Genomic DNA, 16,538 nt, shown 5'->3' with positions numbered 1-16,538 from the left:
ATGATACCGTACGGGGAACTTAAAAAAAAAGTCCAAAATAACTGCTTTTTTTTATAACATTTTATTCCCCAAAAAATTTATAAAAATTGTATTAAGTTTTATATACGCAAATATGGTATCAATAAAAAGCACAGATCATGGCACAAAAAACGAGCCCTCATACCACCAACTATACGGAAAGATGAAAAAGTTATAGGTCTTCAAAATAGGGGGATTTTAAACATACGCAATCTTTTTAACCAAATAAGTACCGTATTTATCGGCGTATAACACGCACTTTTTAGGCTAAAATTTTTAGCCTAAAGTCTGTGTGCGTGTTATATGCCGATACACCCCCAGGAAAGGCAGGGGGAGAGAGGCCGTCGCTGCCCGCTTCTCTCCCCCTGCCTTTCCTGGGGTCTAGAGCGCTGCTGTCGGCCCTTCTCACCCCCTGGCACCGCCGACAGCCAGGGGGAGAGAAGGGGCAGCGGCACCCATTGCCGGCGCCGCTGCCCCGTTGCCTCCCCCCATCCCCGGTGGCATAATTACCTGAGTCGGGTCCGCGCTGCTGCAGGCCTCCGGCGTGCGTCCCCGGCATCGTTGCTATGCACGGCGCGGCGCACTGACGTCAGTGCTCCGCGCCGTGCATAGCAACGACGCAGGGGACGCACGCCGGAGGCCTGCAGCAGCGCGGACCCGACTCAGGTAATTATGCCACCGGGGATGGGGGAGGCAACGGGGCAGCGGCGCCGGCAATGGGTGCCGCTGCCCCTTCTCTCCCCCTGGCTGTCGGCGCCGCTTCTCTCCCCCTGGCTATCGGCACCGGCAATGGGGCGCCGGCACCGATAGTCTGGGGACAGAACGGGCAGCGGCGCCGATAGCCAGGGGGTGAGAAGGGCCGACAGCAGCGCTCTAGACCCCAGGAAAGGCAGGGGGAGAGAAGAGGGCAGCGACGGCCTCTCTCCCCCTGCCTTTCCTGGGGGTATATCGGGGTATACACGCGCACACACGCACCCTCATTTTACCATGGATATTTGGGTAAAAAACTTTTTTTACCCAAATATCCTTGGTAAAATGAGGGTGCGTGTTATAGGCCGGTGCGTTGGTATACCCCGATAAATACGGTATTTTTTATTTTTTTTCCTTATTTGTTTAGTGCAACAGTAATAGAAAAGTATGTTATCATGGTTTATGGGTATCATTTTAATTGTATTGACCCAAAGAATAAAGAACACATTTCATTATTACCGTAAATTGTACGGCGTGAAAATGAAACCTTCCGGAATTAGCTAAATTGCGGTTTTCTTTTTAATTTCCCCACACAAATAGTATTTTTTTGGGTTGTGCCATACATTTTATGGTAAAGTGAGCGATGGCATTACAACTGACAACTGGTCGCGCAAAAAACAAGCCCTCATACTAGTCTGTGGATGAAAATATAAAATAGTTATGCTTTTTTGAAGGCAAGGAGGAAAAAATGAAAACGTAAAAATAAAATTGTCCGAGTCCTTAAGGCCCAAATAGGCTGAGTCCTAAAGGGGTTAAAAGAAAATGCATCCAGTGAAGGGCAGTTACATAGTTAGTACGGTCGAAAAAAGACATATGTCCATCAAGTTCAACCAGGGAATTAAGGGGTAGGGGTGTGGCGCGATATTGGGGAAGGGATGGGATTTTATATTTCTTCATAAGCATTAATGTTATTTTGTTCCATGAATGTATCTAATCCTGTTTTAAAGCTGTTAATTGTTCCTGTGACCAGTTCCTGAGGTAGACCGTTCCATAAATTCACAGTCCTCATGGTAAAGAAGGCGTGTCGCCCCTTGAGACTAAACTTTTTCTTCTCCAGACGGAGGGAGTGCCCCCTCATCCTTTGGGGGGGGTTTAACTTGGAACAGTTTTTCTCCATATTTTTTTTATGGGCCATTAATATACTTATATACGTTTATCATATCCCCCCTTAAACGTCTCTTCTCAAGACTAAACAATTGTAACTCCTTTAATCGCTCCTCATAGCTAAGATGTTCCATGCCCCATATTAGTTTAGTCGCGCGTCTCTGCACCCTTTCAAACTCTGCAGTGTCCCTTTTATGGACAGGTGCCCAAAACTGAACAGCATATTCCAGGTGAGGCCATACCAATTTGAAAAATGTAGGGGGGGGGGGGGGGAAGGGACTTTTATGCAGGTTCACAGATTGTCAGAACAGCTACAGGGCCATGTAATTGAACTTTTGTAGAGACTGGTTGTACAATGGCTCTGGCTTTTTGACCTAATCAATCCCTATATGAGGGACGAATGTGCCAAATAACATACCTTCTCGACAAGGTAGGAACCAAAGTGTTTTGAAAACAACCTGCAGAATATGTTAAGGGGCAGTAATACCGTATTTATCGGCGTATAACACGCACTTTTTAGGCAAAAATTTTTAGCCTAAAGTCTGTGTGCGTGTTATACGCCGATACACCCCCAGGAAAGGCAGGGGGAGAGAGGCCGTCGCTGCCCGCTTCTCTCCCCCTGCCTTTCCTGGGGTCTAGAGCGCTGCTGTCGGCCCTTTTCACCCCCTGGTTATCGGCGCCGCTGCCCGTTCTGTCCCCCTGACTATCGGTGCTCCAGGCCTCCGTCGTGCGTCCCCGGCGTCATTGCTATGCGCTGAACGGCGCGGCGCATGACGTCAGAGCGCCGCGCCGTGCAAAGCAACGACGCTGGGGACGCACGACGGAGGCCTGGAGCAGCGCAGACCCGACTCAGGTAATTATGCCACCGGGGATGGGGGGAGGCAACGGGGCAGCGGCGCCGGCAATGGGTGCCGCTGCCCCTTCTCTACCCCTGGCTGTCGGCGCAGCTTCTCTCCCCCTGGCTATCGGCGCCGGCACCGATAGTCAGGGGGACAGAACGGGCAGCGGCGCCGATAACCAGGGGGTGAAAAGGGCCGACAGCAGCGCTCTAGACCCCAGGAAAGGCAGGGGGAGAGAAGCGGGCAGCGACGGCCTCTCTCCCCCTGCCTTTCCTGGGGGTATATCGGGGTATACACGCGCACACACGCACCCTCATTTTATCATGGATATTTGGGTAAAAAACTGTTTTTTACCCAAATATCCTTGGTAAAATGAGGGTGCGTGTTATAGGCCGGTGCGTGGTATACCCCGATAAATACGGTAATTCCCATCTATTGAGATCATTAACACCCTTTAGGACATAGCCTATTTTGGCCCTAAAGAGTTTCACCAAGTGTGTATATGTGTTTTTTTTTTTTTTTTTTTTGAGGTGAAGTAATTTTTTCACATTTATTAAATATTTTAAAAAAAATGATTTTCTTGTCACAAAATATAAAAAAAAATTTGATAACTTGTCATATCTCCCACTGTTGACCAGCAGAAAGAGCTAACATGAGGAATCTGGTGAAAGCAAGCAAATTGTCTGACTGCTGCAAAATTTGTCCTCGCCCGCCTACCTTCCTCTTCTGTATGTGTGCAAAAGGAGGGGGGAGGTGATTTTGAATTTTTTTCAATTCCACTGTCACCGGTTTGTTGGTGTCTGAAGAGTGGTAAAGAGCAGACTACTAGATGTCTCTTGGCCACTGCCTGCCGCTGCCAGGTGTCTGGTACTATTAAATGTCTCTTGCCTACTGTGTCACACTGCCAGATGTATCATGTATGTCTATAGATACAGTTTAGAGAGGTTTATGTATGTCTCTATATACACACGGTATATAGGCCGACATTTATCATTGTCTTTAGACAGTTTTTTTGTGTCTAGAAAAGGTGCAAAAAAAGCGCAAGCAGGGTTTATTTGCACCTTTTGGTTTACACATTTCTGCAGATTTTGAGTTGCAATCCACTGATTTTTGGCAATACACACAATATGGAAGGATTTTATGAACTGCGCCTTTTTGTGAAAAGGCGCAAAAAAGCGCAAAGGCACTGAAAAGTCTCTAAAACTACACCAGCCCAGGTTTAGCTTAACTTTTTGGTGTATGTGAAGAGTGAAATTTCAGAAAGTGTGACCTGCACAATATTTATCAAATACTCTGTGACCATTTTTTATAAATTTTGTGCTCCTACACATTACCTGTACACAAAAAGTGTTGAAAAATGCTTCACTTACACCTACAATGATAAATGCCGGCCATAGTGTTCTGTATGTATATGTAGATGCAGTAACATAGAAGGTTGAAAAAAGACCAAAGTCCATCAAGTTCAACCTATATCCCTAATGAGTCCCTACTGAGTTGATCCAGAGGAAGGCAAAAAAAACCTCATACTAGAGGTAAAAATTCCTTCCCGACGCCAATATGGCAGTCAGAATAAATCCCTGGATCAACGTTCTATCCCTATAAATCTAAATCCATAACCTGTAATGTTATTACTCTCCAATAATGCATCCAGACCCCTTTTGAACTCTTTCACAGAGTTCCCCATGACCACCTCCTCAGGCAGAGAAGTCCAGTCTCACTGCTCTTACAGTAAAGAACCCCCATCTGCGCTGGTGTAGAAACCTTCTCACCTCTAAACGTAGAGGATGCCCCCTTGTTATAGATACAGTCCTGGGTATAAATAGATCATAGGAGAGATCTCTGTACTGCCCCCTGATATATTTATACATAGTTATTAGGTCTCCCCTAAGCCTTCTTTTTTCAAAACTAAATAACCCTAATTCTGATAATCTTACTATTAACTAAGACTCCTAAATCTTTTTCCATGTAAGTTGTCCCAAGCGTTCTCCCATTTAATACATAATCCCAGCCCGGATTTTTCTTCCCGATGTGCATTACCTTACATTTATTAGGGTTGAACCTCATCTGCCACTTCCCAGGCCAAACCTCCAACCTATCCAGATCAATTTGTAACAGTACATTGTCCTCTATAGTATTTACCGCTTTACAGAGTTTAGTATCATCTGCAAAGATTGCTACTTTACTATTCAACCCGTCTACAAAGGGTATGTAGAGGAATTTAGTATCATGTATGTTATATAACAGCAAAATAGTGAGTGCAGATTTGAAGATAAGGAAGTGATAAACGACAAGAGGAAAGCATTTAGACTACTAAAACAGGAAGTTAGTGGGCAAACATTTAAAGAATGAAAAGGAGAGAAATAAAATCTCTAAAAAAAAAAAATTAAAAAAAAATACATAAAACTAGCAAAAATTGCAGCAGAGAGAATTGCCGTATAAAGAACCTCAAAATATTCAACTTCATAAATAATAAAAAAAAATTAAAACTGAAAATGTTGTCCCCTTAAGGAATAATATGGGGGTAATGGTGGAGGAGGATGGGGAAAAGGCCAATCTACTAAATGACTTCTTCTCTACTGTATTTAAAAAGGAAAATCCAATGTCAGATAAAAGGAGAGGGAGCAAAGTAAATTCTACGGCAAATCTCCCCTTTTTAAATCAAGAAAACGTGCGGTGCTGCCTTAGTAACACAAAGGCGGAGGTCTCTTCACCTGTGTCCCGCTGTCATCCTGGTGTCTTCTGCTTCGGTCTGCAATCGAGCAGACCAGAACAGTAGATAGCCGATAATACTGATCAGTGCTTTGCCTATGCATAGCACTGAACAGTATTAGAAATCAAGCGATTGCTATTATTTATGTCCCCTATGGGGACTATATAAGTGTAATAAAAGTAGAAGAAAAAGTTAATAAAATGTGAATAAGCCCCTCCCCCAATAAAAATGTATTTTATTTATTTATTTATTTTTACGAAAGTGTAAAAAAAAAACAAGCAAACAAAAAAAAAAACTAAATAAGTATGTCTGGTATCGCCGCGTGCGTAAATGTCCGGTTTATTAAAACATTATGTCAATGATCCCGTATGGTGAAAGGCATAAACATTAACTGTCAGAAATTGCTTCATTTTGGTTACATCACATCCCAGAAAATGTTTATAGTGATCAAAAAAGTCACATGTGTATGACTGACTAAGGGCGGTGCACGCCTGATACGTGTCATCATGGTTGTCCTGTCCTGTGTTTCGGATTTTACACAAAGGGATTTTCTGCATTTTCCATGATGGCAATTTCTTCTCCAAAAAAGTCACATATACGCAAAAGGGGTACCAAGAAAAACTACAGATCATGGCGCAAAACATGAGCCCTCATACAGCCCCGTATATGAAAAAAATGAGAAAGCTATGGGGATCATAATAGGGCGACCTAAAACATGTAAAAAAAAATTAAGTTTACTATTAATGTACCAATTTTAAAAAATCTCAAAGCGTATTAACATGTGTATCATTTTAATCATATTGACCCACAGACTATATAGAACATGTCAATTTAACTGTAAAGTGCACTGCGTAAAAACTAAACCTTCAAAAATTAGCAAAATTGCGGATTTTTTTCTTTTTAATTTCCCCACAAAATAAGTTATTTTTGGTTGCACTGTACATTTTATGGTAAAATAAAAGATGTAATTACAAAGTATATAATTGGTCATGCAAAAAATAAGCCCTCATATTGGTCTGTGGATGGCAAAATAAAAAAATTATGAATTTTAGAAGTTGAGGAGCAATAAACAAAAACGCAAAAATGAACCTAGAGTCCTTAACCCCTTAAGGACCGACACTTTTTTTTACCTCTATGACCAGGCTCTTTATTTTTTTATTTGACATGTATCTCTTTAAATGGTAATAACTTTAGAACGCTTTTTCTGAGCAGAGCGATTCTGAGATTTTTTTCGTGACATATTGTACTTTTATTTAACTGGTGCATTTTTGTTGACACATGAAGCATTTTTTGTGAAAAACTTCAAAATATTGTGAAAAACTGGAAAATTTCTCTTTTTTTTTTATGGTGTACACTGTGAGGTAAAAGTGATGTTATATTTATTCTGTGGGTCAGTACGATTATGGCAATACCCATTTTATATAGCTTTCTATGTTTTTTCCTTTTCTGAGCAAAATTCTTTTTCTGCCATTCATTTTCCAACAGCCGTAATTTTTTTTTTTTTTAACGTCCGTCGCCATTTGAGTAAGGGCTTATTTTTTGCGGGATGAGCTGTACTTTTTATTGGTATCATTTTTGTGCTACGTGCTTCCTTTTTGATTTTTTATTCCGCTATTTGTACAAAAATTGGCGAATTTTGCGCTTTTTAAAAATGGTTTTTAAATGTTTTTTTAACTGTATTCACCGTGCGGGATAATTTACATAATGGGTATTGCCACGTTCGTAAAGACGTGTACTATAAAACTATAATGTATATATGTGTTTTTGATATCTTTTTGGTGATAATACTGGGCTTTTATTGGGAAAGGGGCATTTTTTTTTTTAACACTTTAGACTTTTATTGAAGAACTTTTTTTATTTTATTTTTTACACTTTTCACAGGTTATACTGGCTGGATCTCACAGGCTTCCGTAGCAGGCAGAGAGGAGGTCATTATCTGACCTCCTTCTGCCATAGCAACAAACAGTGAACCGCGATTGTATTGCGGCGCCGCCATTGGTGAACAGGGGGAGAGCGCTCCCCCTGTCAACACCATAGATGCCATGATCAGGATTGATCACGGCATCTATGGGGTTAATGCTGCCGGGATCGGCGCCCATCTCCTGCGCCGCCCGCGGCAGTGCCGGAGATTGCTATGACGTATGCATACGTCCAATTGCGTGAACGTGTCGGATGATTGGACGTATGCATACGTCCTATAGCGGGAAGGGGTTAAGGCCCAAATGGGCTAAGTCCTTAAAGGGGTTAAGCAATCAGTGCCAGGCAGCGGCTGCCAAGGCTAACAAAGTCATGGGATGTATCAAGAGAGGCATAGAGGCACGTGACAAGGACATAGTTTTGCTGCTGTATAAATTACTAATCAGACCCCATATGGAGTATTGTGTCCAGTGCACCTGTATATAAAAAGGACATGGCTGGACTGGAGAGGGTGCAGAGGAGGTTGACAAGGATAATTAATGGGATGGGATGGAAGGATTATAGTACCTAGACAGGTTATCAAGCTTGGAGGTATTTAGTTTAGAGAAAATATGTTTTAGTGGCGATCTGATTACAATGTACAAATATATGAATGGACATTTTAGAGATCTTTCTAGTGATCTATTTTTTTTTTGTTTTAACCTAGGCTGGTAACCATGACAAGGGAGCATCCTACATGTAGAGGAAAGAAGGTTTCACCATCATCAGACAGAGATTCTTTACTGTAAGAGCAGTGAAACTATGGAACTCTCTGCCACATGATGTTGTGATGTCTGACTCAATAAAAAAGTTCAAGGGGGCCTGGCTCTTTATCTAGAGAGTAATAACATAAGAGGTTATGGATAGTAGATTTATGGGGATAGAACATTGATCCAGGGATTTATTCTGATCGCCATATTGGGGTCAGGAAGGAATTTTTCTTCTGTCATGGAGAAATTGGCATCTGCCTCATGGACTGTTTTTGCCTTCCTCTGGATCAACACAGTAGGGTTTAAGGTTGAACTCTTCCCTGAGGAAGAGTCTAAACAGCGGCTGTAGGGTAGCGGTGGCGTTCGGAAGTACCTTATCATCGGTGAGGCACTTATTAAACGCCTTAACGACCACGGATGTATATTTACATCTGTGGCCGGCTCCCGATCTGTGAAGGGTGCTCAGAAGCGGAGTGCGCTTTGTATCTGCGGAGTACCAGTTGCTATCGGCAAACAGGACCCGCAGCTAATACCAAACATCGTTGATCGGGCTGATGTCCAGTATTAGCCCTTTACTCAAAGTTGTTTGCGGCGTCTAAAACAGGAGAATACACTGCCGGTTAGCTCAGTGAAGCTGTTCGGGACCACCGCCGTGAAGTCGAGGTGTCCCAAACAGCCGATCGACGTTTGATTGCTCCGAGCCTGAAATCCAGGCTTGAACAATCAAGCACAGAAAACACTGATCAATGCATTCCTTTGGCAATGCATTGAACAGTGCCTGCAATCTGTGTATACTGCATAAAAAAAGTAAAAAAAAAAAAGTTAATAAATGTGACTTAACCCCTTCCCTAATACAAATCAGAATCACCCCTCTTTTGCCATTTAAAAAGTGTGTAAATAAAAAAAAGGCCGATCAAAACAAAAAATGGTACCGATAAAAACTTCAGATCATGGCGCAAAAAATGAGCCCTCATACCGCCCCATTCGTGGAAAAATAAAAAACTTATATGGGTCAGAAGAGGACAATTTTAAACGTATTAATTTTCGTGCATGCAGTTAGATTTTTTTTTCCAGAAGTACGACAAAATCAAACCTATATAAGTAGGATATCATTTTAATTGTATGGACCTACAGAATAAAGAGAAGGTGTCATTTTTACTGAGAAATCTGTGTAGAAACGGAAGCCACCAAAAGTTAAAAAATTTCATTTTTTTTCAATTTTGTCGCACAATGATTTTTTTTCTGTTTCGCGGTAGATTTTTGGGTAAAATGACTGATGTCATTACAAAGTAGAATTGGAGGCGCAAAAAAAGCCATCATATGGATTTTTGGGTGCAAAATTGAAAGGGTTTTGATTTTCAAAATGTAAGGAGGAAAAAACAAAAGTGCAAAAACTGAAAAACGCTTGGCCCTAAAGGGGTTAATAGGTTGACTTTATTGTGTTTTGCTGCATGGAGACTGCTTGCCTCATTGTATGTTGAGAAGGGTTGTGGTGAGCCTTATTTTGCATTCTGCTCTGTATTGTGTTTACTAGAACAGCAAATAGTCCAGCAGTGACTGGTAGTCAGTTGACAATTGCCTGATATATATAGCTGTGCTGCAGAACAAACTGCAGAGGCTGCATTCACTTATCTCCTGGTTTATTTTATTATATGATATGACTTAAGTACATTCAGTGACTCATTCTTTTGGGACGCCCCGCGTTATCTAGATATCCTGTATTGAATCATCTCAACTAAATTTTTATATAATTATTATTAATAAATAGTGTTTCTGTAGAATTATGGGCATTATAATATAAAAATTATTATTTTCTGTGGTATGAATATATGTCTAAGGGGACTTTTGTTTATAGTCATGTAAAAGCAGAATAGTGAGTGCAGCTTTGGAAGTGACTGGAGGATAAGATGTTAAATTACAGCTGACTGGTGAGTGCAGCTTTGAAGGTGACTGGAGGATAGGAAGCCGGTTGGAAGCCACAATGTTCCCAGAGAAGAAGCAAAGCCTGCAAGAAAGCAGGTGTAATAAAGCCTCCAGCAGCACGGAAGGGCTCCTCCAAGGGCCAGATTGTGGAGCAGTGGGGCCACAGAAGACTCAAGGAGTCGATGGCAACATATGGCTCCAGGCTCGCTGCTAAGTTCGGTGAGTATGAATCTCCTGGGAAAAAGCTGAGAGAGTTAAGAGAGGAGTTGAAGTTTGCTAAATACCAGGCAAGCATGACATCCAAGTGGAGGAGACTGTGTACGCTGCAAGGGTTAAGTCCTTGAAGCTTAGAGATGGAGAAGGCTGAGATGAGGAGAATGGCCATTTCGGAGGGGAGCAATTTATTCAGAGAGAAACTTTTCAATTAGGATCGCTTCTTCAGGATGAAATCCCCAGTAAAAGAAGAGGATTGCTCAGCAGATGGTGAGAGTAGTGAGGATGAGGCACAAGATATGGAGGCTGAAGAAGCTGAGGTTTCTGTGCTGGCAAGTGAGGAGGAAGCTGTGGAAGACAAGTTGCAGCCAGTGCAAGGTGTGAACATGTCCCAATCAAGTTTAACTGCGGGATAAGTGGCATTACCACCTTTATTGGGCGAGAGTGCTGGTGAAGAGGAGGAAGGTGGTGGTGGCGCTCTGCTGGTGCAGATTGAGAAGTTGGAGTCCCTGATGCATTTTGATCATTTAAGTTTTGGTGAATCTGCGACAGGAACAATTGATAAAGAAGAAAAGATGCCAGAAGAAACCATCCGAGCGAGTAAGCCTGGTTTATGTTCCTTTTAAGCACCCTGAGCAAAGTCAGTTCAGTGTGCAGACCCCGGTAATCTGCCTGTCCCTCCTGCAAGTGTGGAGCGGAGCCAGAACACCGGGAAGAATACAGTAAAGATGTCAGAGAGCGCTGACCTTGCTTGTCAAAGTAGTGGGGCCAGTCCAGTAAAGACACGGCCAAGGGGCCGGACAATGTTGTGGGCGAGTTGGTATGTCCCCAGTCAGGGGGGATATGGCGCTGCGGGGCACTCCTCTGGGAGGGGGAGTATACGGGCCCCAGGGGCTGGTATGGAGCTTGGGTGGCCGGGCAGAAGTGTCTGGGTATCTGGAACCGGAGCGCCATTCTTGGTGCCTAGTCAGCGGTGTCCAGGCTCTTTTTGTGTTTTTGAGCTCATGGGGGCGGAGTTGTCGGTGGAGGACTGGTACCGCAGGTACATGGACACACACACACACATATATATATATATATATATATATATATATATATATATATATATATGCAAATTACATTAACCTCCCTAGCGGTACGATTCCGTCTGGAAATTTGTACCAAAAGCGGTACAATTTTTTGCATTGAAATTCCACATCTCCCCCCGTCACATTCCCCCTCCCTTGTCACATTTCCCCCCCCCCATATCACATTCCCCCCCCTGTCACATTCCCCCCCCTTGTTGCATTCTCCCCCCCCCCCTGTCACATTCATCCCCCCTGTCACATTCTCCCCCCTTGTTACACTCTCCCCCCGTCACATTCATCCCCCCTGTCACATTCCCCCCTTGTTACATTCTCCCCCCCCCCCCTTGTTACCTTCTCCCCTCTCCATGTTACATTCCACTCCCCCCCTGTCACATCCCCCCTTTGTCACATTCCTCCCCCCTGTCACATCCCCCCCCCTTGTCACATTCTCCCCTCTGTCACATTCCCCCCTATGTCACATTCCCCCCTATGTCACATTCCCCCCCCCTTGTCACATTCCCCCCCCCCCCTTGTTACATTCCCCCCTATGTCACATTCCCCCCCCCTCCTTGTCACATTCCCCCCCCCCTTGTTACATTCTCCCCTGTGTCACATTCCCCCCTTGTCACCTTGTCATCTTCTTGTCCTGCAGCAAATACACTAGGTTTGCCGGCAGATTTCAAACCTAGTGTATTTGCTGCAGAACAAGTCCTTTCCCCTTCAGCCAATCACAGGCTTTACACCACTGCGGCCTGTGATTGGCTGAAAAGGGAAAGGTCCTGTAAGATGAATAGAGCAGTGAACAGAGCGCACGGAGGGGAACGACATCTTCAGGGACCGGGACTAGGTGAGCAAAAGGTTTTTTTATTTTCTTCCTTCTTACTTTTACACTTAGTTCAGGGTTTTCTACCAGGGGGCCTCCAGCTGTTGTGAAACTACTGCTCCCAGCATGCCCGGACAGCCTTTGGCTGTCCGGGCATGCTGAGAGTTGTAGTTTTGCAACATCTGGAGGCCCCCTGGTAGGGAAACACTGACTTTTAGTATATGTCTTTACCTGCTCTGGCCGGCCCCCGCCACGGGAGCCGACCCGAGCAGATAATCACATATTTTCCCGGGGGCTGCATCACTACATCGCAAAAAGCAAAAATCGCGATTTGATTGCTTTTGCGATATACTGTGCAGCCCGCACAGCAACTCTGCAATTCTACCCCGAGCGTGACTCGGGGTTACCGATTCTAGCAGCGAAAATTAACCCCGAGTCACGCTCGGGAATACCGCTAGGCTGGTTAACCGAGAAATGTTACTGGCTGTTAAAGAAATTGAAGCTGGGGTATTGGCTGAGGGCAAAGTAAGCGGCAAAGCAGCCTCTACCCAAATTACTAAAGGGAAGACTGCTACAAGGTCAAGTGTGCCCAATGAAGCCAAGGACATCATAACTGGGAGTGACCTCATAAAGCCAGCCAGATTACAGCCCGGCCAGTCCAATACAGTTGGGCAGAAGGAAACTGGTGCTAAGGTTTGGCCAATGTTAATGCCTCTACTATTGTTTCTGGGGGAATGGGGTTGTCTGGCTGTCCCCCCCCCCCCCCCTCCCCCTTGGCAGCTGCTCTGATAGGGAATTATGCCGCTGCTGGGGCTCCTCGGGGGCCTTCTCTCTTATTCCAGGTTAATTTGCAACGGCTCCTCCTGGAGGTGTTAGAGAGGGGATAGAACATTCCAGGTAGAGGGCTGGGAGGTCTACTTGTCTTTTTGGATAGAAAGACTTGAGGACTTGAGCCATTCCGAGAGCATAGTGGGGAGGTGGTCTGGTCCCTTCCAACAGGTGGGCAGGAGAGTGGCTGGAGGAATGTGGCCCATCTGATGGCAATGGCAATGATGCCTTCCCTTCTATGGCAAAAGTTGTGGAACTTCTTTTCCAGATGGGTTTCAGGGCCAATGACCTCTTTGCTCTAATCCACCCCTTCGGTACCTCTGAGTTCGACATCTGTTTCATGAAGCCAGAAGGGCTCAAGCTCTGCTGGTCTAATCACGCACTGATGAAGGACGAGCCTGTCTGGTGGGATTTCGCTGTGGAGGTGGTATCCCGCCAGAGTTTTGTTAAGAAAGTGACTGTTCTGACTTGTAATGAGTCTTTCCTGCCAAGACATCATGACCTGGCTGAGCATGTATGTGGAGGTGTCAGACATCCCCAAGAAAAAACATGGATGAACATGGCATTTGGTCTGGGGCCTGGACGTTCTCCTTCCGTCTCAATCGTTCAGGCAACACTGTCACGCATATTCCATCAGCCGCCTTCCTCGGCCATGATAGGATCCAAGTCTTTTACCAGGTGGTGATCCCACTCACTTTAGCACAGACTGCACTAAGCGGATGTGCGCATTATGCAGTGCAGAGGGCCAGTTTCTGTGTAACCTGTGTGGTGACCTAAGTCACTAGTTTAGCCGGTGTCCCCTCTCATTCTCCAATGCTGTGACCGACCGCCCGGTATGTGGAGAGCCATGATGTTGCCTCATCTGGGGAGGGGACCAGCAGATAAGGGGATAAGTGATAAGATGTCTTATGGCCGGAGTACCCCTTTTAAGTTATGATAGTATGTGTTTATGTAATTATGTTGTGTGGTGAGCTTTTTGGTGGCATGGCTAAATAACCCTTGCCATTGATTTCTTGTAAATATGTATAAAGGGGGCTACAAAATATGGTTGGGTGGGAGAATGGGGGGGGGGGGGGTGTAAGGGCTTTATTGGGGACCAGAGGCAAGCTGGGTGGAGCCATTTATGAACAATGTTTGACTCCATGATGCCTGGCTCCTGGCATGGGTTATTTGAGTTTGGACTGGACTGGACACTTATACACTCTCATGACCAGAGGGTGGTTGAGGGGCTTTGGGACTAGATAGTGAAAGTTATGTTATTCACTTAACCCCTTAAGGACCGGAGGTTTTTCCGTTTTTGCATTTTCCTTTTTTTTGCTCCTTGCCTTTAAAAAATCATAACTTTCAATTTTGCACCTAAAAAGCCATATGATGGCTTATTTTTTGCGCCACCAATTACTTATTAATGATGTCAGTCATTTTGCCCAAAAATCTACGGTGAAACGGAAAAAAAATCATTGTGCGACAAAATTGAAAGAAAAAAACGCTGTTTTGTAATTTTTGGGGGCTTCCGTTTCTACGTAGTAAATTTTTTGGTAAAAATTACACCTTATCTTTATTCTGTAGGTCCATACGATTAAAATGATACCCTACTTATATAGGTTTGATTTTGTCGGACTTCTGGAAAAAATCATAACTACATGCAGGAAAATTAATACGTTTAAAATTGTCATCTTCTGACCCCTATAACTTTTTTTTATTTTTCCGTGTATGGGGCGGTATGAGGGCTAATTTTTTGCGCCGTGATCTGAAGTTTTTAACGGTACAATTTTTGCATTGATAGGACTTATTGATCTTATTTGGACTTTGGAATTTTTTTGCGCGCACGCCATTGACCGAGCGGTTTAATTAATGATATATTTTTATAATTCGGACATTTTTTTTATTGGAAAAGGGGGGTGATTCAAACTTTTAATAGGGGAGGAGTTAAATGATCTTTATTCAGTTTTTTTTTTCACTTTTTTTTTGCAGTGTTATAGGTCCCATAGGGACCTATAACACTGCACACACTGATCTTCATCATCGATCACTGGTTTCTCATAAGAAACCAGTGATCGACGATTCTGCCGCATGACTGCTCATGCCTGGATCTCAGGCACTGAGCAGTCATTCGGCGATCGGACAGCGAGGAGGCGGGTAGGGGCCCTCCCGCTGTCCTGTAAGCTGTTCGGGATGCTGCGATTAGCCGCGGCTATCCCGAACAGCCCGACTGAGCTAGCCGGCAACTTTCGCTTTTAGCCGCGCGGCTTAGCTCTGAGCGCGCGGCTAAAGGGTTAATAGCGCGCGGCACCGCGATCGGCGCTGCGCGCTATTAGAGGCGGGTCCCGGCTTCACTATGACGCCGGTCCCGCCGTGATATGATGCTGGGTTACTGTGTAACCCCGCGTTATATCAGGAGAGCAGGACCAAGGACGTATCGGTACGTCCTTGGTCCTTAAGGGGTTAAGGACCCATGAGGTATGCATACGTCATCACACCCTGGGTCTTAAGGACCCATGACGTATGCATAAGTCATGGTGTTTTCCTGGTCTCCGCCGCTCACCCCGGCGGAGATCGGAAGCGAATCCCTGCTGAAATCCTTCAGCAGGGATCCAGGGCAAACGCAGAGGGGGGCCATGTGCCGCAAATCGCTAGGGAAATCTGCGATCTGCGGTGATACCGAGCTGATCAGGTCTCTGGGACCCGACCGCCCAGTAATTTTGCATGATTCCGGCAAGCCTGCCACCTCCTCCTATCCCCTGCGATCCGTCGGTTAGCTGACCGACCAATCGCAGGGGGGGGTTACTTCCTCCCGCCCTGCCCGACCCTGGAAGTCCAGAGAGGATGGGAGGAAGACCGGAGGACATGACGGGGGAGTGCTGGGGCCCGGCCCCGGTACTTACCTCGTCCCTGAATACCCGAATCCCCGCGATGAAGGCGGCGGCGACAGGTGAGTGGATCTTCAGCCGCGGTCGGGCCATTTACAGCAATGCACGTCGCCGTAAAGCGACATGCATTGCTGTATTGGGACCCTGTATACTACAACTCCCAGCATGCCCAGACAGCCCTTGGCGTCTGGGCATGCTGGGAGTTGCAGTTTTGCAACATCTGGAGGTCCACAGTTTGGAGACCACTGTGCCCTTCCAGATGTTGCAAAACTACACATCCTCAGCATGCCCTTACTGTCCAGGCATGCTGAGAGTTGTAGTTCTGTAACATCTGGCCCTTCAGATGTTGCAGAACTACAACTCCCAGCATGCCTGGACAGTTTGGGTATACTGGGAGTTGTAGTTTTGCCACATCAGGAAAGGCACAGATTGGGAACCACTGTATTAGTGGTCTGCAAACTGTAGTCCTCCAGATGTTGCAAAACTACAACTCCAAGCATGCTGGCAGTTGTAGTTCGGCAACATCTGGCTCTAAAGATGTTGCCGAACTACTACTTCCAGTATGCCTGAGAATGTTTGGGAGTAGTGGTTTTGCAACAACTGAAGGCACACTGGTTGGGAAACATTGTCTGTTTCCTAACTCAGCGTTTCCCAACCCGTGTGCCTCCAGCTGTTGCAAAACTATAGCTACCAGCATGCACTGATAGACTGTGCATGCTGGGAGTTGTAG

General features: G+C 45.0%; 1 protein-coding gene across 2 annotated transcripts in view; it reads left to right on the top strand.

The window, feature by feature from the left end:
• Positions 1 to 16,538, top strand: part of XKRX (XK related X-linked) — a 173,074-nt gene that overhangs the window by 41,679 nt on the left and 114,857 nt on the right. The window contains exon 3 of one of the 2 annotated variants that reach the window (XM_056541287.1): positions 8,045 to 8,122. The exons of the other annotated variant lie outside the window; for it this stretch is intronic. Coding sequence (XP_056397262.1) covers positions 8,045 to 8,122 — 78 coding nt within the window. The remainder of the gene's footprint in view (positions 1 to 8,044; positions 8,123 to 16,538) is intronic. 2 annotated transcript variants of the gene reach the window in all.

The sequence above is a fragment of the Hyla sarda genome, chromosome 9 (genome assembly GCF_029499605.1).
Source record: "Hyla sarda isolate aHylSar1 chromosome 9, aHylSar1.hap1, whole genome shotgun sequence".
Taxonomy (NCBI): Eukaryota; Metazoa; Chordata; class Amphibia; order Anura; family Hylidae; genus Hyla; species Hyla sarda.
The sequence above is the reverse complement of the archived record's forward strand: the minus strand, read 5'-3'. Positions and strand labels throughout refer to the sequence as shown.